At 54.8% G+C, this 23,238-nt stretch overlaps 1 protein-coding gene across 5 annotated transcripts in view; it reads left to right on the top strand.

The window, feature by feature from the left end:
* ARNT (aryl hydrocarbon receptor nuclear translocator) overlaps window positions 1-22,392 on the top strand; it is a 48,426-nt gene extending 26,034 nt beyond the window's left edge. For 3 of the 5 annotated variants that reach the window (XM_077320016.1, XM_077320035.1, XM_077320056.1), the window contains 15 exons: window positions 888-987; window positions 3,770-3,835; window positions 4,525-4,610; window positions 5,160-5,236; window positions 6,079-6,213; window positions 8,165-8,239; window positions 9,656-9,807; window positions 12,170-12,280; window positions 13,641-13,716; window positions 15,047-15,170; window positions 16,513-16,612; window positions 17,692-17,854; window positions 18,110-18,269; window positions 19,330-19,481; window positions 21,182-22,392. In XM_077320016.1, the coding sequence (XP_077176131.1) occupies window positions 888-987; window positions 3,770-3,835; window positions 4,525-4,610; window positions 5,160-5,236; window positions 6,079-6,213; window positions 8,165-8,239; window positions 9,656-9,807; window positions 12,170-12,280; window positions 13,641-13,716; window positions 15,047-15,170; window positions 16,513-16,612; window positions 17,692-17,854; window positions 18,110-18,269; window positions 19,330-19,481; window positions 21,182-21,271 (1,667 nt within the window). In that variant the 3' untranslated portion in view covers window positions 21,272-22,392. The remainder of the gene's footprint in view (window positions 1-887; window positions 988-3,769; window positions 3,836-4,524; window positions 4,611-5,159; window positions 5,237-6,078; window positions 6,214-8,164; window positions 8,240-9,655; window positions 9,808-12,169; window positions 12,281-13,640; window positions 13,717-15,046; window positions 15,171-16,512; window positions 16,613-17,691; window positions 17,855-18,109; window positions 18,270-19,329; window positions 19,482-21,181) is intronic. The other 2 variants (XM_077320025.1, XM_077320045.1) reach the window with 1 other exon arrangement.
* Window positions 22,393-23,238: the final 846 nt, after the last annotated feature.

A 23,238-nucleotide genomic window follows, 5' to 3' on the forward strand; every position in this document is an offset into this window, starting at 1 on the left:
TCACGGAGAGCTGGAAGTCATTCCAGTCCAGCCTCACACCTTCCCGGGGCTTTAAAATCAAAAACTCCTGACAGGTGCTCCTCCAATCTCCTCTAAGAACTTCCAACAAAGCAGACTCCATCACCCTGACAGAGCGGTTCCTCAGTGGAACAGGCTTCCTCGGGAGGTGGTGGGTTCTCCCTCTTTGGAGATTTTTAAGCAGAGGCTGGAGAGCCATCTGACGGAGAGGCTGATTCTGTGAAGGCTCAAGGGGGTGGCAGGTGACAGTGGAGAAGCAAGAGGGTTGTGAGTGTCCTGCATACTGCAGGGGGTTGGACTTGATGACCCAGGAGGTCCCATCCAACGGTATGATTCTATGACCCTCCAAGCCAGCATATTCCCTCTATGAACAGCCTTCGCCGTCATACAATGCTTTCTCATGTTGAAATGGAAGCTCCTTCCCCGTCATTGGAAACCGTTGCTCCTGGTCATAGAATCACAGAATCATAGAGTTGGAAGGGCCCACACAGGCCATCTAGTCCAACCCCCTGCTCAACGCAGGATCAGCCCTAAGCATCCTAAAGCATCCAAGAAAAGTGTGTATCCAACCTTTGTCTCTAAAGCTGCAGGAAGCAAGTTGGCCCCCTCCTCAAGTCGAACACAGCTATCTTCACCCCTCTGCCCGGCTCCTCTCTAGGCCACACCTACCCAGCTCTCTCGCCCTCTCTGCATAAGGCCTGGAGTCTGACCTCTCACCCATCCTCATCACCCTTCTTGTCCGTATCCTCCTTGAACTCCAGCCCCCAGCACAGGTCTAGCCGGCAGGTGATGGGAAAGGCCTTTTGTTGATGTGTCGTGTTCAGGCTTCACCCAAAGAGAAATGTCCTCACTTCAGATTCTGTCCTCAGGTCGTATCCTAGACCTGAAAACGGGAACGGTCAAGAAGGAAGGGCAGCAGTCCATGAGGATGTGCATGGGATCCCGGAGGTCCTTCATATGCCGGATGAGGTAACAACCCAAAATCCTGTTTCTTGGCTCTTGCCGAGGTTCCTGACTTTTCTCAGGTTGCTTTCCTTGATGACTTTTCTCAGGTTGCTTTTCCTGTTCAGAAATGCACAGGAGGACTTGATTGTAAGCCCCATTTTAGTCTCCCTGGGAAGTTTTAAAAACATTTATGATTATTTTTTTTAAAACAGGGATCCCCAACATGGTCTCCTATGACTTATTAGCAGAATTCGGAAATAATAAATGCCTAAGAGTGGGTTTTCCTCCAGGATGCAAAAATTGACAGATCTTTAATTGTGCAGTCCAGGTGTGCTCCGTGGTTTAACACCCTTAAAAAAGATCACAGCAGAGCCCTGTCTCTGGGTAATATAAATGTGAGCAAGCTAAGGGTCGCGTTTTCAGCCTTAAGATTTCAGTCAGTGCCCTCTTCTGTTCTGACTGGGAGATATGCTCAAATTCCTCTTTTACAACGTCTCTGTGTTTGTGGGAACCCGGTAGCTGAAGATCTGCCACACTCTCCGTTGGAATGTCCACTTTACACAGACCAAAGGACGAAATTTCTAAATATAATCATTCCAGGGGCATTTTCTTCAGCTCATGATAAACTAAGGTATTTGCTCTCTGATACGGACTCATTTGTGACACAAAGGGTGGCCACCTTTGCTTTGGCCGCAATAAAGGTTCGAGCTGCCCTTGTGGCGAATACAGTGGGCTAATGAGCAAGAGTGGTAAGGCAGCAGAAATACAGTCTGAAAGCTCTGCCCATGAGGCTGGGAGTTCAATCCCAGCAGCCGGCTCAAGGTCGACTCAGCCTTCCATCCTTCCGAGGTCGGTAAAATGAGGACCCAGCTTGCTGGGGGGTAAACGGTCATGACTGGGGAAGGCACTGGCAAACCACCCCGTATTGAGTCTGCCAAGAAAACGCTGGAGGGCGTCACCCCAAGGGTCAGACATGACTCGGTGCTTGCACAGGGGATACCTTTACCTTTTTAATGAGCAGAATGTACGGGTTAAGTGTAATTTTTATTCTGTGTTTGTTTTCAACAATTTTATTTTTATCTGATCTTGCGATGGCCTATGGCCCAGTGCAATAAAGTTTGACTTTAACATGATGCCCCTGGGCCCCACAGTGTCCACCAGCACCCCTTTTTAGCCCCCACCTAGCGTTTTTAGAAAGTGGGCAGAGCCAGGTGGGTCTTTTGCCAAGTCAGGTCTCTGGCTGGCCACTGGAAATTTTGTTGGCTGTGCAGACTTTAAAGAAAAACAGTTTTTTTGGCAGCAGCTTGCGAGAGCCTTCCCTGTGCATGAGCTGCAGGAGCCATAGTGTGGCACTGCCCACTATGCTGTTCAAGAGCTCCAAAGGTGCCCAAGGTTGAGGAGACCTTCTTTTAAAGCAGTGGTCCCCAACCTTTATTAGGCTGGGGACCGGCACTGCATCGGGCCGCGCCCGCGGGGACCGCGCCCGCGCGGGCCATGCCCACGCTTCGGGCCGCGCCCGAGAGCCGCGCCCGCGGATCGGGCCGCACGGGCGCGGCCCGGCCCTGATTCCCTCTCCCCGCCCTCCAGCAGTAAGAAGCTTCCCGGGCCGCAAGATTGCGGCCTGGGAAGTTTTTTACTGCGGGGGGGGGGGGGAGAGGGAGCCGCGGCCCGGCGCCATGGCCTTTACGGCTCGCCACCGGGCTGCGGCCCGCAGGTTGGGGACCACTGTTTTAAAGTATCTGCCTGGCTGTTGGTCCAGCAGTCCCACAAAGTGATTAGCTGCAAAAACAGCAACCCTGGGAAAGGGAGTGATGGAGTGACCATTTTAGTCTCCCTCTGTAAAGTGTCCAGCCATCAGAGAAATGGAGGGTCTTTTACAGAGTAAGAGGTCTGCGGGTGTCTTGGCCTCCTTCAATGGAGTGAGGGACGGCAGCATGTGCCTGAGACATGGGGCAGCATGACACATCTGGCTCCTAGCCTTCGACCCCATCTCACCCTGCCCAATTTACATGCCAAAAATCACACCCACTTCTGACTTCCCTCCCTCAGGGGGGCCAGAACGAAAGAGGAGAATGTCCTGAAACATAATCTGCCTTGAGCTGACTGTACAATGCTTATCAGTGAACAAACAGGAACGGCTGATCAGATAATGACCTAATTTTTTTTGGGGGGGGGGGTGACATTTCCTCTGTATAAAAATCCTGTGTCAGAAACTGTTCTCCCCCCCAAATTTGGATCCCGCCCTGGCGTCATCTCCTGTTAAATGGCTTCTGTTGGTTGCAACCCTTACAATGATACCCTCAAATACTCCTCTGGCCTGGCGTGGATCCAAAAACTGCCCACCCCGAAGAAAGCCAAAGGGGGAGAAGATGCAAGGATGGGTGGTGTGGGTAGAGCCTCTCCAAGCTGCGTTATGCCCAGCGGCCTGCTGATGTCCAGGAGGGAGGGGCAAAGCTCTTTAGAAACCTTCTCTTTGCACCTCCAGGGAAGTCCAGGGTTGCTACGCAGAGGCAGGCAAGGGCAAACCTCCCCTGAATGTCTTTTGCTCTGCCCTGGAAGGCCCAGGCTAGACCGGTCGTATCAAATATCGGAAGCTTAAGCCCTGGTCAGTCCACCAAAGAAGCCCCGGGGTCACTGTGCAGAGGCAGGCGGGGGCCAGCCGCCTCTCTTGCCTTGAACAGCCCCGTGAAGGGTTGCCAGAAGTCCGGCGACACAGTGACCTTTCATGCAAACCTTCGTCCCAGCCGAGCCTCTGTTTATTTTCGAGCGGCCGAGATGACAAATTTCCCCGTCTCCCGCTCTGCAGGTGCGGCAACTCTGCGGTCGACCCTGTCTCCATGAACCGCCTCAGCTTCATGCGAAGCCGTTGCAGGTAAAGTAAGAAAGCCGTGCGGGGAGTTCTCTCGCCTAGGAGGCCCCCATCAGGAATCCTAGGAAGGCAGCCTGCAGATAGGTGCCTTTGTAGACGTCCCCGTAGTCGCCATCCAGTCAAAAGTAGGTCTTTCAAGGTCTGTGAGCTTCACTGACACAGAATACCAGTGAGGGGGAGCTCCCCACCTCCTGAGGCAGCCCATTCCCCTGCTGAACTAGACCTACAGAATCCTAGAGTGGGAATCCTAGAGAGCCAGTTTGGTGTAGTGGTTAGGAGTGCGGACTTCTAATCTGGCATGCCAGGTTCAATTCTGCGCTCCCCCACATGCAGCCAGCTGGGTGACCTTGGGCTCGCCACGGCACTGATAAAACTGTTCTGACCAAGCAGTGATATCAGAGCTCTCTCACCCACCCCACAGGGTGTCTGTTGTGGGGAGAGGAAAGGGAAGGCGACTGTAAGCCGCTCTGAGCCTCCTTAGGGTAGAGAAAAGCGGCATATAAGAACCAACTCTTCTTCAGTAATCTCAGGGTTCTCTTAGCCTCCCCTCCCTCACAGGGTGTCTGTTGTGGGGAGAGGAAAGGGAAGGTGATTGGAAGCCGCTTTGAGACTCCTTCGGGTAGGGAAAAGTGGCATATAAGAGCCAACTTTTCTTCTTCTTCTTCTTCTTCTTCCCTCTCTCCCTCACCTAGGAATGGCTTAGGCGCCGGCAAGGACGGTGAACCCCACTTTGTGGTAGTCCACTGTACAGGCTACATCAAAGCCTGGCCCCCAGCAGGTAAGGGCTTCCACTCAGGCACAAATGTTTTTTTGAGGGTGGGGGGGGGGGTCAGAAGTTCTGTTGAAGTGCTGGCAATCTGTTTTGGTTCATACATTACTTTAGCTGTGGTTCTCCCCGCCCCCATCCCCCTTCCTTGGAGATGCCCTTCCAGTAGCTGCTTTTCACCATGGCTGTTCTAAACCCCATTGGAGGTGCTTGGACAAAATAAGCCGGCCGTGGCTCAGTGACAGCATCTGCTCGGCATGCCGAAGGTCCCAGGTTTGGTTCCCGGCACCTCCAGCTAAGGCTGTAGGCGATGTGAAAGACCCCTTTCCGAGACACCGAAGAGCTGCTGCTGGTCGGAGTAGACAGTACTGCCTGTGAGGGACCAAAGACGGCCAAGAGAAATGGGAATGAATAGCCCGTCGGGGACAGCTGGGTATGGTCCCCAGGGTTCTGCTGGTTACTCTGATAGGGTCCAGGCAGAGGTCAGGCAGATGGCTTCCTGCGTGCCGAGCAGAACGTGTTGCTTTCCTCTGCTTCAAGTGCCTCTCATTCCTGCCGCAGGGGTTTCGCTGCCAGATGACGATCCCGAATCGGGGCAAGGAAGCAAGTTCTGCCTCGTGGCCATTGGCAGGCTCCAGGTATGCGCCATTTTCAGGGGGCCCAGGGGCTGGGCAGTCATTGGCTGGCCATCATGACACTGTCCAAGTCCCCCTTCCAGCTGCTGGCGGCTGAACCGGATGCAAAATCTGTGTCGGCCAGAAGGAGCGGCCCCAGAGTTCGGTGCATGGAACACCCTGCAGCAGAGAGAGTGGTGGGCGCAGGGCCCTGCGTGAGCGTCTAGTCCAGGATCCTGTTTCACCCAGAGGTCAAGGCCTTTCGCTGATGTTGTCTCCTGGCTCTGGGACTCAGAGGTTTAGCACCTCTGAATGTGAATGTGAAACCTGGTTGCCGTGGATAGGGACGTCCTCCAGGAATCTGTTTGATTCTGTTGTGGGGAGAGGAAGGGAAGGCCATTGTAAGCCACTTTGATACTCCTTTGGGTAATGAAAAGCAGGGTATAAAAACCAGCTCTTCTTTCTGTCGAGTTGTTTATTCCTGTGGCAGCAAATTCCACATTCACTCTCTGTGTAAAGTAGTATTTCCTTGTCCGTTCTCAACCTACTGCCCATCAGCTTCATTAGACGCTCTCGTGTTCTCACATTTTTGGGAGATGGAAAAAGTGCTCCACTCTCTCCACGCCATGCAGAATTTCTTAAGCCTCTATCCTGTCCCTCTCTCCTCCTAGGGAAGGGGCTCCAAACCCCCCATCCTCTGTATTTTCCCTAGCTCTGCAAAGCCCTTTGGGAGACAAGATGACCAAAACTGTATGCAGTATGTCCTTTTTTCCATCCTGTCAGATTCATTAAATGCCCTCTTGTGAGCCGGAGCAATAGTATTCTCTGCTATGTCCCCAACGTGGTTCCCTTCTTCTGCCCGGCAGGTCACGAGTTCCCCCAGCTGTGCAGACATGAGCACCGTGTGCCAGCCGACCGAGTTCATCTCCCGGCACAACACCGATGGCATCTTCACCTTCGTTGACCATCGCTGCGTTGCCACGGTTGGCTACCAGCCACAGGTGAGGATTCAAGAGGCCTTCCTCGTCTAAGAGAGCCAGCATGGGGTAGTGGTTAGGAGCACAGACTTCTGATTTGGCCAGCCGGGTTTGATTCTGCACTCCCCCACATGCAGCCAGCTGGGTGACCTTGGGCAAGTCACAGCACTGATAAAACTGTTGTGACCGAGCAGTGATATCAGGGCTCTGTCAGCCTCACCTCCCTCACAGGGTGTCTGTTGTGGGGAGAGAAAGGGACGGCGACTGTAAGCCGCTTTGAGCCTCCTTCTGGTAGAGAAAAGCGGCATATAAGAACCAAGTCTTCTTCTTCTTCAGTAATCTCAGGGCTCTCTCAGCCTTCCCTCCCTCACAGGGTGTCTGTTGTGGGGAGAGGAAAGGGAAGGCGACTGGAAGCCCCTTTGAGCCTCCTTCAGGTAGAGAAAAGCAGCATATAAGAACCAACTAATTCTTCTTCTTTCTTCTTTCTTCTTTCTTCTTTCTTCTTTCTTCTTTCTTCTTTCTTCTTTCTTCTTTCTTCTTTCTTCTTTCTTCTTTCTTCTTTCTTCTTTCTTCTTTCTTTCTTTTTCTAGTCCTTGGTTCTGCAGGTGTCCCCCTCTCCTCTGGGGATTTTCTTCCATGAAAGAGCCTGGAGAGGGAGGGGGATGACTCAGGGTGATAGCCTGTTCTATGTTGCGGCAGTGGTCACAGAGCTAGGGTCAAACCCAACCATGGGTAAAATAACAGAAATCAGGCTGTTACTAGAGGACAGAAATCTTGGCAGCTTGGCCACATTAGGATTGGTTAGGTATCTGACCAACGTGACTTTAATTTGCATATGAATAGTCTTGAGAGCCAGTGCAGTGGTTAAGAGCAGTGGACTCTGCTCTGGAGAACCGTGTTTGATTTGCCACTCCTTCTCCACAGGCAGCCAGAGCTCTCACAGCCCCACCTACCTCATTGGGTGTCGGTTGTGGGGAGAGGGAGGGATTCTTTTGAGTAGTGAAAAGCAGGGAATTTTTAAAAAGCAGCTCTCTTCCTCCTCCTCCTCCTCCTCCTCCTCCTCCTCTTCCTGTTTCTTCTCCTTCTGTTTTGAGAAAATAGAAGGGCAGGTTCAGGAAACCTTTTCTCCAGCCCAGGGCGGGGAAAGGGGGTAATGCCTCTTCTTGTATTGGAAAGAATTACCTTTTAGAAAATACTTTTTTTCGGGGAAAGGGGGCACATTTTGATCCACAAAAGGGGCTTCAATTTAACTCCCTGGAAGTTCAGAGGGCCAGTTAAGCCGAAAGAATTTCTGACTCAACATTAAGACCAACTTCCTGACGGCAAGAACCGTGCCTTTGCGGGAAGAGGCTTCCTTAGCGAGCGGAGGTCTCCTTCTTGAGAGGCTTTCAAGCAGAGGCCAGCGGGCCCTCGGGCAGCCATGCTGATTCTGTGAATTGAGGAACAGCTTGAGAGGCGGTCCAGGAAGGAATGAGCCGGTGCTCGACTCTTGTGACCCTTCCCTACCTGCCCAGGGTCATGGCAGTGGTCACTTTGGGGCCGGGCAGGAATTTTCCTCCAGGCTGAATAGGCCCTCACGGGTTTTTGCCTTCCCCTGGCCACTGTGAGAATTGGACGGGGGAGACTATGAATTTGCTGCCTTGTGCAGGGGGATGGACTACATGAACCTTGAGGTCCCGACCAGCTCCGTGCTTTTATATAACTCGTGAGTGACTGAGTGACAGGCTGCTCACAATGAATGAACTGATGCTTCTGTAGGAAAGAGTGGTTCTTCCAATGTGGAGGGAGGGGGCAGGGAGAGCGTGAATTGGGGCCCTACCGAGATTATACCAGGGAAAGAGGAAGGCTGGTTTCTGCAGGGCCCTGGGTTGGACCTGCAACCCAGCGACTTGTGGGCCTCAGAGCTTTGGGGCGGGTTGGCGGTCCTGCTCGGTCGCGTAACACAAGGCCGCCTCTGCTGTCTTTTCAATGCTAGGAGCTCTTGGGAAAGGACATCGTGGAGTTCTGCCACCCAGAGGATCAGCAGCTCCTGCGGGACAGCTTCCAGCAGGTAACGGTTCGGGACAATCCGCCTACCACCCTCTCCGGTCCAGGACCTCGTCCAGATTTTGAGCAAGCGTTTTGGTGACTTTCGGCTGGGGTGGGGGGAGGACTTGCTTCCAAATGGAACATGACGCTGCATTCCACTCTCATAATCATTACACTCCAAAGTCACATTTGCAAAGGGGAGATCTCCCAACACACACAGACACATATGAGAAGAGTTGTGGCACAGCGGTAGAGCCTCTGCTGGGCAGGCAGGAGGTCCCCGGTTCAATCCCAGGCAGCATCTCCAGCTGAAAGGACCAGGCAGGAGGGGATGGGGAAGACCTTTCTCTGCCTGAGACCCTGGAGAGCCGTGGGGAGGGGCCAGAGCTCAGGGGCAGAGCCTCTGCTGGGCAGGCAGGAGGTCCCCGGTTCAATCCCAGGCAGCATCTCCAGCTGAAAGGACCAGGCAGGAGGGGATGGGGAAGACCTTTCCCTGCCTGAGACCCTGGAGAGCCCTGGGGAGGGGCCATTGCTCAGGGGCAGAGCCTCTGCTTGGCAGGCAGGAGGTCCCCAGTACAATCCCAGGCAGCATCTCCAGCTGAAAGGACCAGGCAGGAGGGGATGGGGAAGACCTTTCTCTGCCTGAGACCCTGGAGAGCCCTGGGGAGGGGCCAGAGCTCAGGGGCAGAGCCTCTGCTTGGCAGGCAGGAGGTCCCCGATTCAATCCCAGGCAGCATCTCCATCTGAAAGGACCAGGCAGGAGGGGATGGGGAAGACCTTTCTCTGCCTGAGACCCTGGAGAGCCGTGGGGAGGGGCCAGAGCTCAGGGGCAGAGCCTCTGCTTGGCAGGCAGGGGGTCCCCGGTTCAATCCCAGGCAGCATCTCCAGCTGAAAGGACCAGGCAGGAGGGGATGGGGAAGACCTTTCTCTGCCTGAGACCCTGGAGACAAGACTGCCTTTGAGGGATCAAAGTTCTGGTTCAGTGGAAGGCAGCTTCGTGCATTTGTGTTAGACGTCACAGTCCAGGGATCGCTGCCTTCAGTGCTGCAGCACAGAAGAAGAAGTAGAGATGGCTATTATTTTTTTAAATTATCATAGGATAATACGGCAGGTGTGTTGTGTAGCCGGGAGGTCCGGGGATTGTCCGGCACAGCCGGGCAAGGGACGTTCGGAGGTGGTTGGCCATTGCCTGCCTCCGTGTTGTGACCCCCAGTGTGCCTCGGAGGAACTCCTCGCAGGTCTCCCCTCCAGATACTTGCTGGGGCCGGCTGTGCTGAGCTTCCCCGGTCTGAGGGGATTGGGCATGCCTGGGCTCTCTGGGCAGGGGCCGGAGAAATGGCTGGAGGTGGAGAGGCGGATGGAGGCCAGGCGGATGGAGGCCAGGCGGGGGCTTCCCAGGCCAACCTCCTTTCAGCTGACGGCGTCACCGTTTTTCCAGGTGGTGAAGTTGAAAGGCCAGGTTCTGTCTGTCATGTTCCGTTTCCGGTCCAAGAACCGAGAATGGCTCTGGATGAGGACCAGTTCCTTTACCTTCCAGAACCCATACTCGGATGAGATCGAGTACATCATCTGCACCAACACCAACGTGAAGTACGTACACAGAAACGGCTCTGGCCGTCCAGTGCAGAGCCCGTTCCTTTCTCTCTGGAAGTCGTGGGGAGCGGGGTCAAGGGTCGCTCCAGGGGTCTTGGGCTCCCCCTCCCCCCGGAGTGTTTAAGCAGGCAGGTTTGGGAGGCCCAGAAGGTCCCCGGCACCTCCAGTTAAAAGGACCAGGCAGGAGGGAAGATCTCCGCCTGAGACCCTGGAGAGCAGCTGCCAGTCTGGGTGGATAGTGATGGGCCAATGGTCTGATTCGGTAGAAGGCCCCTTCATATGTTCATGTGGTGAGCTGGGATGGGCATGGGTGGCCGGAGGGGGAAGACAATGGGCAGGGAAATGGGAGTAGAGGAGAGGGGGGTCTCCTAAGCACCTTCTGCCCAGGGCCCACCACCAGAATCCAGAGCCAGTTCTAGCACTGGGCATACATATCCCTCTCCTCCGAACATGCCCACGTCCATCCCATTTCCATATCCCGAGACGGTTGCGGGGGAAACATGGTGGTTGCAAGTGGGTCTTCCGGGGGGTCTCTAGTTCTGCAGCCCCAGGGAGCTTTTGTGCAGATCCAGCTTCCCACACCACTGGGCAGGCAGCTCCTTGCCTAAATAACCTGTCCTGGGGTTTTCTTTGGAAGGCTGCAAGTGGGGCCTTGGTTTTCTGTGTTCCCCAAGTGCACCGTGGGTTGCGAGCAGGCAGAAGAAGGGAACATGAGAGCATGAAAGAGAAGCCGTGTCGGATCTGTCCAATGATCCATCCAGTCCACCACTCGATGTCACACAGTGGCCCAAACCCAGGGGCCATCTGGAGGTCCACCAGAGGGTGGGAATTCCAGAAGCTCTCCCACTGTTGCCTTCAAGCACCAGACTACAGAAAACATTAGAAAACAAGAGAAGCCATGTTGGATCAGGCCAGTGGCCCACCCAGTCCAACACTCTGTTCACACTGTGCCCAAATCTCATTTCCCACCAGGAGGTCCACCAGCGAGGCCAGAACTCCAGAAGCTCTCCCACTCTTGCCCACACCCCCCAGGAGCAAAAAGACAAAGCATCACTCCCCCATATGTAAGAACATAAGAGAAGCCATGTTGGATTTAGGATGTTGCTTTAGGATGCTTAGGGCTGATCCTGCGTCGAGCAGGGGGTTGGACTAGATGGCCTGGTGTGGCCCCTTCCAACTCTATGACTCTAAGGATCCGGCCAATGGCCCCTCCAGTCCACCACTCTGTGTCACGCAGTGACCAAAGCCCAGGGGCCATCTGGAGGTCCACCAGCGGGGCCAGAACTCCAGAAGCCTTCCCACTATTGCCCCCCCCTCAAGTACCAAGAAGACCGCATCCCTGCCCCTGAGAGAGTATTCCATCTGGACCTGGTTGCTAGTAGTCCCTGAGGGACCTCCACCCCATACGTTCTAGTCCCCTCTTGAAGCAGCTGTCTTTGCTCGTAGCTACAACCACTTCATGCAGCAGTGAGTTCCAGACATCCCTGACCTTTACTCCAGTGCAGATTCTCCATATAGACGAGTCTTAGAGCAGGGGTAGTCAACCTGTGGTCCTCCAGATGTCCATGGACTACAGCGTTTGCTGGCAGGGGCTCATGGGAATTGTAGTCCATGGACATCTGGAGGACCACAGGTTGACTACCCCTGTCTTAGAGCTTAGGGGGGAGAGTGGACCAAGAACGTTTTCTCCTTCTCTCAAAGGACTAAAACTCGAGGGTATCCGTGGGGTTTGATGGGCAGCAGGTTCAAAACAGACAGCTTGAAATGCGGCATTTGCTGCTAGAAGCAGATGGCCAGAGAAATAAGCAAGTTTCAAATGGGATGAGACAGAGGCACTAATCTTTTGATTCCAAGTGCCATGAGGCAACCTCAGGGGAGGGCCTCGGCCTCCCCGCCCTGTTGCTGGCCCTCCAGAGGAGCTGGTTGCAGACAGGAGGCTGGACTGGGTGGACCACTGGTCGGATCCTGCAGGGCTCTAGCGATGATCTTGCGAACAGGAAAAATCAGTCTCGTTAGCCCGTGGCCGAGCTGTTCTCCTCACCCGGACGAGCTTTTTGGGAGCGCTGACGGCCGCAGCAAGCCGTTTTTGCCTTTTGCTGCCTCTACCTGCCTGTCTCGGAAAAGCTGGCTCACTTTGGATCTTTGCGGCCTATATCTGTCCTTGCGCCACCAAGGGAAAGATGCTCTGGGTTTTAAGTGCATTGTGAGCACACGCCAGTCATGTGGCCTGCGCACTATTCTCTTCCTTGCAGGGGTTCGCATTGGGGAGGGGGGGGGGCTGGGTTCGTCTCTTAGCGCCTCTGCTGCCGGCAGGCGTTGGGTCCTCTCCTCACCCCTTCCTTTCCCCTCGATGTTCCAGGAACTCCAATCAGGAGTCCCGGCCGGCCTTGCCCAACCCCATGCAGAGGCCGCAGCTGGGCCAGAACGTCAGCCTGCCGCTGGAGATGGGATCGGCACCGCTGGCGGGGAGGTAAGCTCAGAGCCCTTTGGAAGTTTCTTCTTGAAGACAGTGGAGGGGCAATAGGGTTGGGAGTGTCCTGCGAAGTTCAGGGGTTGGACTAGATGACCCAGGAGGTCCCTTCCCACTCTAGGATTCTAAATTCCATCTAAACCTCCAGAAGGAGTTCCTGATAGTCAGAGCGGTTTCTCAGTGGAACAGGCTTCCTCGGGAGATGGTGGGTTCTCCATCTTTGGAGATTTCTAAACAGAGGCTGGAGAGCCATCTGACGGAGAGGCTGATTCTGTGAAGGCTCAAGGGGGTGGCAGGAGACAGTGGAGGAGCGAGAGGGTTGTGGGTGTCCTGCATAGTGCAGGGGGTTGGACTAGATGACCCAGGAGGTCCCTTCCAACTCTAGGATTCTAAATTCCGTCTAAACCTCCGGAAGAAGTTCCTGACAGTTAGAGCGGTTTCTCGGTGGAACAGGCTTCCTCGGGAGGTGGTGGGTTCTCCATCTTTGGAGATTTCTAAACAGAGGCTGGAGAGCCATCTGACGGAGAGGCTGATTCTGTGAAGGCTCAAGGGGGTGGCAGGTGACAGTGGATGAGCGAGAGGGTTGTGGGTGTCCTGCATAGTGCAGGGGGTTGGACTAGATGACCCAGGAGGTCCCTTCCAACTCTAGGATTCTACGATCAATGCACAGAGGTTAGCTGGCATATGTGAATGTAGGGATGCCAGTCTCCAGGGGGGACTTTGGGATCCCCTGTAATTATAGCTCATCTCCAGGGTAAAGAGATCAGTTGCCTGCTTGGGAGGGGGGACTCCACTGAGGTCTCTCCCCGCCCCAAATCCTGCCCACCCCCAGCTCTGCAACCCAAAGCCTCCAGGTATTTCCCAACCCAGAGCTGGAGACCCTGGATCCTTAGCAGGTGCTGCTGCCTAGATGCCAGTCGCCAGGAGGGACCTGAGGATCCCCTGGAGTTATAGCTCATCTCCAGAGCAAAGAGATTGGTTTCCCTAGAGAAAATGACTGCTTGGAAGGGGGGACTCCATAGCAGTAAGCTCCACTGGGGCCCTCCCCGCCCCAAATACTGTCCCCTCCAGGTTCTCCCCAACCCAGAGCTGGCAACCCGAAGTGTATGCCTTGCGCTTTCTCACAGCCGCAGAACAGCTCCAGGGATCCTGGAGGATTCTTGCCTCCTCTGGGCTATAGAGCAGGGTCACTGGGGGAGCAGGGGAGAGGTAGGGATATTTCTGCACGGTGCTGGGGGCTGGACTTGATGACCCTTGATGGTCCCTTCCAGCTCTGTATCTCTCTGGTCTTCTTGCAGCCCTGCGACTCAGCAGCAGGTGCTGCTTTCTCAATGACCTTTGTTTTGGGGTGCTTTTTTAGGCCGCCGCCGACTCAGCCGGCTGAACTTGACGTGGTCCAGGGAAGGGAAAGTTTAGCGAGCTACGAACACACACAGGTAAAGTGGTGGCGGTGTGGATCGGGTCCTTCTCCGTCTAGTCTAGCATCCTGTTTCCCATAAAAGGCACCGGGTATCCCAAGACGGACACTGAAGTCCCCCCCCCCGCCCAGCTGTGGCAGCAACTGCCTTGGAGAAGGGAGGTTCCATTTCCTGAGTCTGGGATCTAGCCCACCTTCCTGCCTCACACAGGGACCATCCAGTTCCTCTGCAGGGCCAGCAACTGGTCAGAGAGACAGAGGACTTCATAAGAACAGAAAAGCCCTGCTGAGTCAGACCAGTGGCTGCCCAGTTCCTCTGGAGAGCCAACAACTGGGCAGAGAGGCCGAAGCTTTCATAAGGACATCAGGAGCCAGTTTGGTGCAGTGGTTAGGAGTGCAGACTTCTAATCTGGCATGCCAGGTTCGATTCTGCGCTCCCCCACATGCAGGCAGCTGGGTGAGCTTGGGCTCTCCATGGCACTGATAAAACTGTTCTGACCGAGCAGTGATATCAGGGCTCTCTCAGCCTCACCCACCTCACAGGGGGTCTGTTGTAGGGAGAGGAAAGGGAAGGTGACTGTAAGCCGCTTTGAGCCTCCTTCGGTTAGAGAAAATCAACATATAAAAACCAACTCTTCTTCTTCTTCTTCATAATCTGTACACCGCCCGTGGCACGGCGGGTGCCACGGACTAAATAAAACAGTAAGCCCTTCTGGGGCGGGATGAGTCCGGGATGAGGAAGGACAGACAATCCTCAGGACAGACAATCGGAGTCCGGGATGAGGAAGGACAGACAATCCTCAGGACAGACAATCGGAGGGACCAAAGCGCCTGCCGATTGGTCCCTCTGATTCCCAGCCCCAGCAACTGCGAGCCGCGCAAAGCGCCCCTCGCCGCATCAGGCCGCCGCCCGAGGGAGCCCCCGGCAGTCGCGCGGAGCTCTGATAAAGGCTGCCGGGGCCTCCCTACCTGCCTCCCGGCCGAAAGGAGAGGAACTGAGCTGGGTGTGGTTATGTGGTGTGTAGTGGCTAGAACATTGGGCCCAGAGGAGGGGGTCTGAGTTACAATTTTCGCTCTCTTATGAAGCTCACTCAGAGTCTGTGGGCTGCATACTTTTGCCCAACCTAGGCTACCTTGCAGGAATGGTGAGGATAAAACGGGCAAGAGAGAGCCCCCCCTCCCCAAAAAGCGTTTTGACAGAGAGCCAGGATACGCTTTAAATGTGCGCGGTGCCTCTAGATCTCTTTAGAATCGTAGAAGAGGCAGTCCAGCCCCCCACCCCGCTCCCTGCAGGATCAGCTTCGGGCCGTGTGTGTTCAGCCTGGTGACTGCGGTGTCCCCCCTTCCAGGCTGTCGTCCAGCCTGTGAGCAGTGCCGGCTCAGAGCACAGCAAGCCGCTGGAGAAGACGGAGAACCTCTTCAGCCAGGACAGGGACCCCCGCTTCACCGAAATCTACAGCAGCATCAACACAGGTAGGAAGGGGGACGGGGGGACGGGACAGGACATAAGAACCTCAGAAGAACCCTGCTGGATCCGACCAGGGGTCCGTCTAGTCCAGTATCCCGTCTCTCAGAGTCCTGCCAGTTCCTCTGCAGAATGAGTACCGCTGAATGTACAGTTTCAGCATGGTGTAGTGCAGGGGAAGTCAAACTGTGGCCCTCCAGATGTCCATGGACTACAATTCCCAGGAGCCCCATGCCAGCGTTTGCTGGCAGGGGGCTCCTGGGAATTGTAGTCCATGGACATCTGGAGGGCCACAGTTTGACTACCCCTGGTGTAGTGGTTTTGAGTGGGTTTGTTTTCCCCACTCCTCCGCATGCAGCTGGGCGGTTCTTGCAGAGCTGTTCTCGCAGTGCAGATCTCTCAGAGGTCTCTCAGCCCCACCTCCCTCACAAGGGTGTCTGTTGTGGGGTGAGGAGGGGGAAGACGGCTGTAAGCTGCTTTGAGACTCCTTCAGCTAGTGAATGGCAGGGTCCAAGAAGCCAGCTCTCCTACCTGGCCTCACCCACGCCCTAAAAACATCTGGCGGGTACTAGAAAAGGTGTTTGTGGTTGATTAACCCCCTTTCCAGTGTTGAGCCTCTCTCTTGCCTGCACTCCTTTTCAAAACCAAGTTCCTGGCACTCATGAAGGGAAAAACCGTGCTTGGAAGAGTGCAGAACACACAAGGTATGAAGATAGGTTGAGGGACTTGGGAATGTTCAGCCTGGAGAAAAGGAGGTTGAGAGGGGACATGATAGACCTCTTTAAGTATTTGAAAGGTTGTCACTTGGAGGAGGGCAGGATGCTGTTCCCATTGGCTGCAGAGGAGAGGACACGCAGTAATGGGTTTAAACTTCAAGTACAACGATATAGGCTAGATATCAGGAAAAAGGTTTTCACAGTCAGAGTAGTTCAGCAGTGGAATAGGCTGCCTAAGGAGGTGGTGAGCTCCCCCTCACTGGCAGTCTTCAAGCAAAAGTTGGATACACACTTTTCTTGGATGCTTTAGGATGCTTAGGGCTGATCCTGCGTTGAGCAGGGGGTTGGACTAGATGGCCTGTATGGCCCCTTCCAACTCTATGGTTCTATGATTCTATGATTCTATGAAGGTGTTGAACAAGGTTTCCAAGCAAACATGCTGGGGGGAGGCTGGATCAGACCCCCCCAAGCCCCCCAGCAGGCACAGAGCAGGCAGAAATGGCTGACCGGGAGGACTTTCCTCCAGGTTCTCCAGCAAAACTAGCTGACTGTCCTGGGTGCGATTCCCGCTTGACTTTGCCCGCTCCTCCTCTGCAGTGCTGACCAAGGGCCCGTCCTTCTTTCTGTCTTGCAGACCAGACGAAAGCCATCTCGGCCAATTCCGTACCTGCCAGCCAGTCGGTCTTCTCGCAGGGGAGCGTGTTCAATGCATCGCGCCCAGCTGAGAACTTCAGGTGACGTTGGGCTGTCCCTCGCCTCGGCCTGCCGTTTCCCCGCCCCGTGCCTTTCGGGGGCTTCTCGCCTCTGCCGTTTTCGTTCCTCCTCCGGGCTCTTCCTTCCTCCACGGCGAGGGGTGGCTTTGCGACCGCTGAAGAGTGCAGGGGTGGGGGTGGGGGAAGGGAACACAGGTGATCAGCAGGGCTTTGGGAAATTTTGCTTTTTGAAACACCTCTGTTGCCAGTCCGTAAAGAGATGCGTTAGGCGTGCATCCAAAACAACAGTCTCAGAGGGTGGCCACGTTTGTCTTGAGTTCTCATACCCCGGAGATTCCTGCTGGCCTCTGAAGTGCTGCCGGAACCCAACCTGGCTGATGAGAAACTCCCGTTTCAGCCAGCTGGTTTGGAGTCCAGGAGCACCTTCGACACCAGCAAGACTTACGGGGCGTGAGCTTTCGAGAGTCAAACCTCCCTTTCTTTTCTTTTATTCATTTTTTAATTTATATACCGCCGCTCATCGAATGGTCTCGTGGCAGTTCAACCCATTTAAAACAATAAAACCCCATGAAAACACCCCTCTGACAGCCTTGCATTGCTTTCTGATAACCCCCCAAGGGCGTGCCCCCCCCACCTCCTCAGAGAGCCTGTACCATAAAGAGGGGGGCCACTGCTGCCAAGCATGAGGCTGCTGTAAACCGCTGGGCCTACGGCTGAGGCTGAGGCAGTGGGGGAAGATTGATGGGCCCCCCTGGTGTCTAGCTACAACTTTTGGGCATCTTGTCTCTCCTGCCTCCTCCCTCTGGAGGTAGGAATAGGAGTTGGGGATTGGGGGGGGGTCCGCCATGTTGCTGGGTTGTCGGTTTTCTATCGGCATTTTTAACGGGGCTTTTAAATGGACGTTTTAACTGGACACCTGTAGCCCACCAGGAGCCTGCTTGGGAGTGGCGGGTAGCAAGTTAAATATAATGATGATGATGATAATAAGTGACCCTTGATTGGTCACTGCAGGACCCACAGGTTGTGCCCCCAGCGCTTCCTTCCACGCCAGGCAGCCCGCGGGCCGCGTCTGAACCCTGCCCTCTTCTTCCCGCTTGCAGGAGCAGCGCCATGGCGCCCCCCGTGAACGTCATCCAGCAGCAGGCGACGCAGCAGCCCACGTCAGCGGGTCAGATCCTGGCCCACATCTCCCGCCACTCCAATCCCAGCCAGGTCTCCGGGGCCAACTGGGCTTCAGGGACACGGCCGTCCTTCACAGCCCAGGTAACCCTGGCGCTCCTGCTTTTAAGATTTTTCGGGGATGGGGGTGGGTGGGGCAGGAGTGGTCCTATTGGCTGTATTCCAGGTAGTCCCCAGATGGGGTGCAGGAGTGGTATAGCCTTAGAAAATCAGCTTGGTAAAAAAATCTCACAGTCTGGTATTACAGATCCCCGTTTTATCTATTCATCTCTCTGCGTGCTCTGGCACCCTCTCGAATCATCCTCCTCACAGCTTTCTGCTTTGTCCCTGCAATTCCAGCAAGTGGCTTCCCAGGCCGTGAAGACGCGGCCCTCGTCCTTCTCCATGGGCGCCTTCCAGACCAGCCCCCCCTCCTTCAGTCCCATGTCGACCCCCGGTGCCACGGCCTCGCCAGGCGCGACAGCCTACCCGAGCCTGGCCAGCCGAAATGCAGGCTTCGGTAAGTGCCTCCAGCTTGTCTTGGTGTCACCGGCCGTGTTGGCGGGGCAGGCCTCGCTTTACGATGCCGTAATCCATTTGCGAGGGTCAGTCCTGGCGCCCGAGGAGTTCTCTTGGTATTTCAGCCCAGTGGAGGCTCTCCGTGCCTCCACAGGATCCACAGATTTCCCAAATTCATGGAGGCCAGCGTTGTAGTTACAACAGAGAATCAAGGAGACTCTCATCCTCCGGCAAGGGTCAATACCAGCATGGGAGCCAGCGTGGTGTCAGGGTTAGGGTCAGGGATTTGGTTCCCCACTCCTCCACTGTTGATCTCAGGTCAATCTCAGTTCTCTTAGGGCTGTTCTCGCAGAGCAGTTTTCGCAGAGTTCTCAGCCCCGCCTCCCTCACAGAGTGTCTCTTGTGGGGAGAGGAAAGGAAGGCAATTGGAAGCCGCTTGGAGACTCCTTCGGGTAGAGAAAAGCGGCATCTAAGAACTAACTCTTCTTCTTCTTCTTCAGTAATCTCAGGGCTCTCTCAGCCTCCCTTCCCTCACAGGGTGTCTCTTGTGGGGAGAGGAAAGGAAGGCGATTGGAAGCTGCTTTGAGACTCCTTCGGGTAGAGAAAAGCGGCATATAAGAACCAACTCTTCTTCTTCTTCAGTAATCTCAGGGCTCTCTCAGCCTCACCCACCTCACAGGGTGTCTGTTGTGGGGAGAGGAAGCTGCTTTGAGACTCTTTTGGGTCATGAAAAGAGGGCTATAACCCCATTGTGTAGCTTTCCAGAATGCCTCTCTCGCAGGGCCTCTGGCTTTGGGCCTTTCTATTCCTAGGCCACACCTTTTTGGGGGGTGGCTAGAGGGTGGGTTTCAGCACCCCGAGGCTGGACCTATACCACTCGGCCTGCATCGGTAGCAAAGAGCCAGAGTCGCTCCCGGAAGGTCCTCTCCTGCCACAAATGTCGATGCCCCTGAAGGTGCTCCTGGACCATGGCTGTTTTCCACCCCTGAGGACAGACTAAGACGTCTCAACCTGGACCTTCACTTCAACCCGTTTCCTTGCCTCTCTGTCTCTTTGTCAAGCAGCCGGAGAGAGCGGGCAGGCCTCGTCCCAGTTCCAGCCACGGACAGCAGAGGGCGTCGGCGTGTGGCCACAGTGGCAGGGCCAGCACCACGGTCCAGCCTCCGGCGAGCCACACCTCCCGCAGCAGTCGAGCCAGCCAGAAGTCTTCCCGGTACGCCCCCTTCACCTCTGTGGCCCCCCCGTCCCATTCTGGGGCGCTTTCTCCGGCCCCCATTTCACCCATGCCAACGTTGATGTGTCCCATGGGCAGATGAAGTCAATGAATGTACTAGCGCCTGTTGTCACCCAGCTTAGTGCCTGGCAGAAGAACCCAGTGCCCCATCATGGCAAATGCCAGCTTGATAGGGCTGCAGCGCAGAATCCTGGGCAGGAGGACCGGCATGATACCCCCCCCCACCCCCCGTTTGTCTTCCAGAGGTTCTGTGAGGTGAACTTAGTCCAGTTGGGCTGGCACTGCCTTACTGGCACTGGTCCTGCGGCACAAATGGGCCCACCCCTTCCCCTCCCCTGCAGAGATTGCCGAGGACATCCTGCTGGGCTTGCATTGCCTTGCTCCTTTCTCCCCATAAGATGGGGGTGCCTTCTTTGGGTGCCCATAGAATTGGGCTCCCTGATCCAACCTTTTTGAAACTTGTGGGAAATTTGCTACGCTGCAAATTTGGGGCCTCTACCTCACGCCACCCCCACCAGACCACTGAATAGAGCCGCTTTGCTCGACTTTTCTACCCTTGAGATACCCCTGAAACATTCTTCAAGGTTTGAGAAACCCCAGAAGTGGCTCAATTATGCAGAATATGGTTGGGAAGCAGAGCTGTGGACACGCCCACCCGGGGCCCCTCCCCTTCCCAGCCCCTCCAGGCCCATCATTGGCCATTGGGGGAGGCAGGATGACATGCCCATATATGGTTGACATGACCATATATATCTATTTCAGGTTGACATGACCATATGTCACCAGATAAATGTTTAACAGATTTTAAAAATGTATAATAATAATAATACAGTTTTATTACGGTCATAGACCAGCATAAGAAACATCCATTAAAACCAGGAATTAAAATATTATTATTATTATTATTATTATTAAAAAATGTATAGAATCATATCCAAAATTAATTTCCTCCCACCTGTTCAGGAAACCCTGCCAGGGCTGGCAAGAAACGCCATGGCCTCCCAAACCCCTGCTTGAGAAAGCCTGGACTAGAGAGACAGGCTCGATTTCCCATAGACTTTAATGGCTCCATAGGTCATAACGGAGCCGAATCAATTCGGGAAACCTGAATCTCTGTGCAATTGACAGTGGGATGCAGGTGATTCGACGTATACCGAATCGATTCGGTATCCACCTGACCGAATTGAATCGCCCCCGTTGGACCTCTGTGCTGTAGGTCACGGAGGCAGCCAGGCCAGCTTACAGTTTGGAAGTCGTGGGTTGCTCTGCAGAGGCAGATGATAGCAAACCACCTCTGCACCTCTCTGTCCTGGAAACCCCTGCAGGGTTGCCGTAAGTTGAGGTCGGCTTGAGGCACTTAACCTCACCACCGGGCCAGTCTACCCTGGCTCCTCGGTTTCGCTTATCAGCCGAACCTACTTCACCGGGTTGTGGTGATTATAAAACAGGGGAAAGAGTAACCTCATGTCCTGCAGAGTGTCCTGCACAGCACAGGGGGTTGGACTAGATGACCCAGGAGGTCCCTTCCAACTCTTTGATTCTAAGATTCTACATGTTCCACTCTGCATCTGCAGGACAAGGAAGGGGAAGCTATTGCAGATGGATGCTTGAACTCCATGCTGCTGTTTTCTCCTGAAAACTAGCCTCATTTCTTCCCCTGTCTCCTTGTGCACTCCTAGGACATGCTGTCCATGCTGGGGGACCAGGGCCCCAGCTACAACAACGAAGAATTCCCGGAGCTGAACATGTTCCCCCCCTTCTCGGAATAGCGCAACCGATGGGCAAGGAAACTGCAGTGGACCCGTCTGTGTCCCTTGGCAAAGGAAGATGCCTTCGGGGCTTTCTCTCACCTCGTCTTTTAAAGGCTGCCAAAGTCTGTCTTACTTTGGGGGGAAGTGGAAAAGTCCAGCAAGGGGTTTGCCGGCGGAGGACTGGGGCGTCCCCAAGCGGATCGGCGTGCCCAGCCACGGCCTCGTCCCTAACCCGCCCCGGAAGCGGTTGGTTTTTGGAGGAGACCAGGCCTGCTTTTGACCACCGTAGCTTGGTGGGTTCTGTCATGCCGGGCCGGAGCACGGGCGCTCCAGGTGTGATCTTCAGGGATACTTTAAAAGCTCACGGAGTGGCTTTTTTTTTTTAAAGAAAAGAAACACTTCTACGCCATAACCTTTTATATATATGAAAAAAATTGTATTCTTGTTTATACACTTCAGGGAAGAGAGGGTCGAGCTTTTTTCTCCAGGGCTAAGTTGTAGGTAAGTCTGTCCCCTGTGACCAGCGGGGGGATCGAGAAACTCTGACCTGCAAGCTCCTTCACTGGGGCCCTTGTGCACACAAACGCACGAGCACGGGAATTTTGCATGTGACTCACCACTGCAGCATTATTGAACTATTGGGGAGGGGGGCGCACTGACCCGCACGGGGCCTCGGTCCCCAGTTTCCCCCGCGAGCAGCGAATATCCCCCCATCGCCACTGCTGTGTTTCCTTCACAACATGGACGCACGGGAAGGTGGGGCTCTTCAAGACTACGGCCAACGTGGCTTCGCAGGAGATGAAGGTGCGGCTCAGAAGGACGCCCAGGAAAAAGTGAGGGCCGGGCAGTTCGGGGGCTTCTCTGCCCGGGGCGGGGGAGGCCCTCAGAAAGTCTCTGTCCCTCCCCCTCCCCCCAGGAACCACCAGGGAATGGAGTGGCTGTGCTTGACCTCTCTTCGGGAGTTTCCAGGGAATCACAGCCCTCACGTGCCAGGAGCTGGCCTCCCCCCCACTTTTGTCGGGATGCCGTTCCTAGTTCTCTCTGTTTTGAGCATTTTGGACTCAAAGACCTTGTGGGGCGGGAGGGGGGGGAACACTTACAAGCCATAAAAACGTCCACGTGACGGTCGGTTGAGTAAAGCTTTCGTATCAGGGACGTCTGTGCATCGCTGCGCCTCGCTTTTGGGGTCGCATTGGTTGCGTCCCGGCGTGGGGGAGCCGATGTTCCTTCCTTCGTTCTTTCTTTCCCTCATGACAAATTGGAGCCCTGCAGCACTGGCGAGAAAGAGGAACAGAAAGGTGCTGCCCTTAGCTTGGCGGGTCCCCAGGATTTCTGAACCCCTGGGCACCTTTGGGATTCCACCGGTGTGGAGGGTGCAGCCCCCAAACGGCTGCCACTTTTACCGTCAGTCACTCTGTGCCGCCCGAGCCACATTGTTGCAACTCTGCACAGCCAGTCGGAAGCCTTGCTGGGGAAAGCCCCCCCTGGCCCCCCCCTAATTCCCTCAAAGTGCTTTGCGGATGCCAGAAAGGGTGTTGGGGGGCACTGTGGGGTCCGCAAGGGGGACCTTTGTGTTAGCTGAACAGAGCTGCAAGAATCCAAGCCGGTAGCTACATCCTAAAATTTTCCTTTGTAGCACAAGTGTAGGCATATAAAAAGAACCTCCTTCTCAGCCCCGCGATCCTTGCTCGGGTTCCCTTTCAGCTAAAGCGTCAGCGGCCAGTTCAGGGCGACAGAAATCTTATCTTCTGCCTCCAAGGTTCTAGCCCTCATGAGGGAAGGGTGAGCTTGTCAGATCTGTGGGTGGCTGCCTGGTAAAATCTCAGGGGCTTTTAATAGCTCTGCATATTTGGTTTTCGTGCCTCCAGAACCAATTGTGCACATTTAATATATATATATATATATATATATATATGCAAATATCCATACATACATATATATGTACTCACATGCATATATCTTTTGTAATCGCAAGCAGGAACAAC

This window comes from Paroedura picta, chromosome 1 (genome assembly GCF_049243985.1).
Source record: "Paroedura picta isolate Pp20150507F chromosome 1, Ppicta_v3.0, whole genome shotgun sequence".
Classification (NCBI taxonomy): domain Eukaryota; kingdom Metazoa; phylum Chordata; class Lepidosauria; order Squamata; family Gekkonidae; genus Paroedura; species Paroedura picta.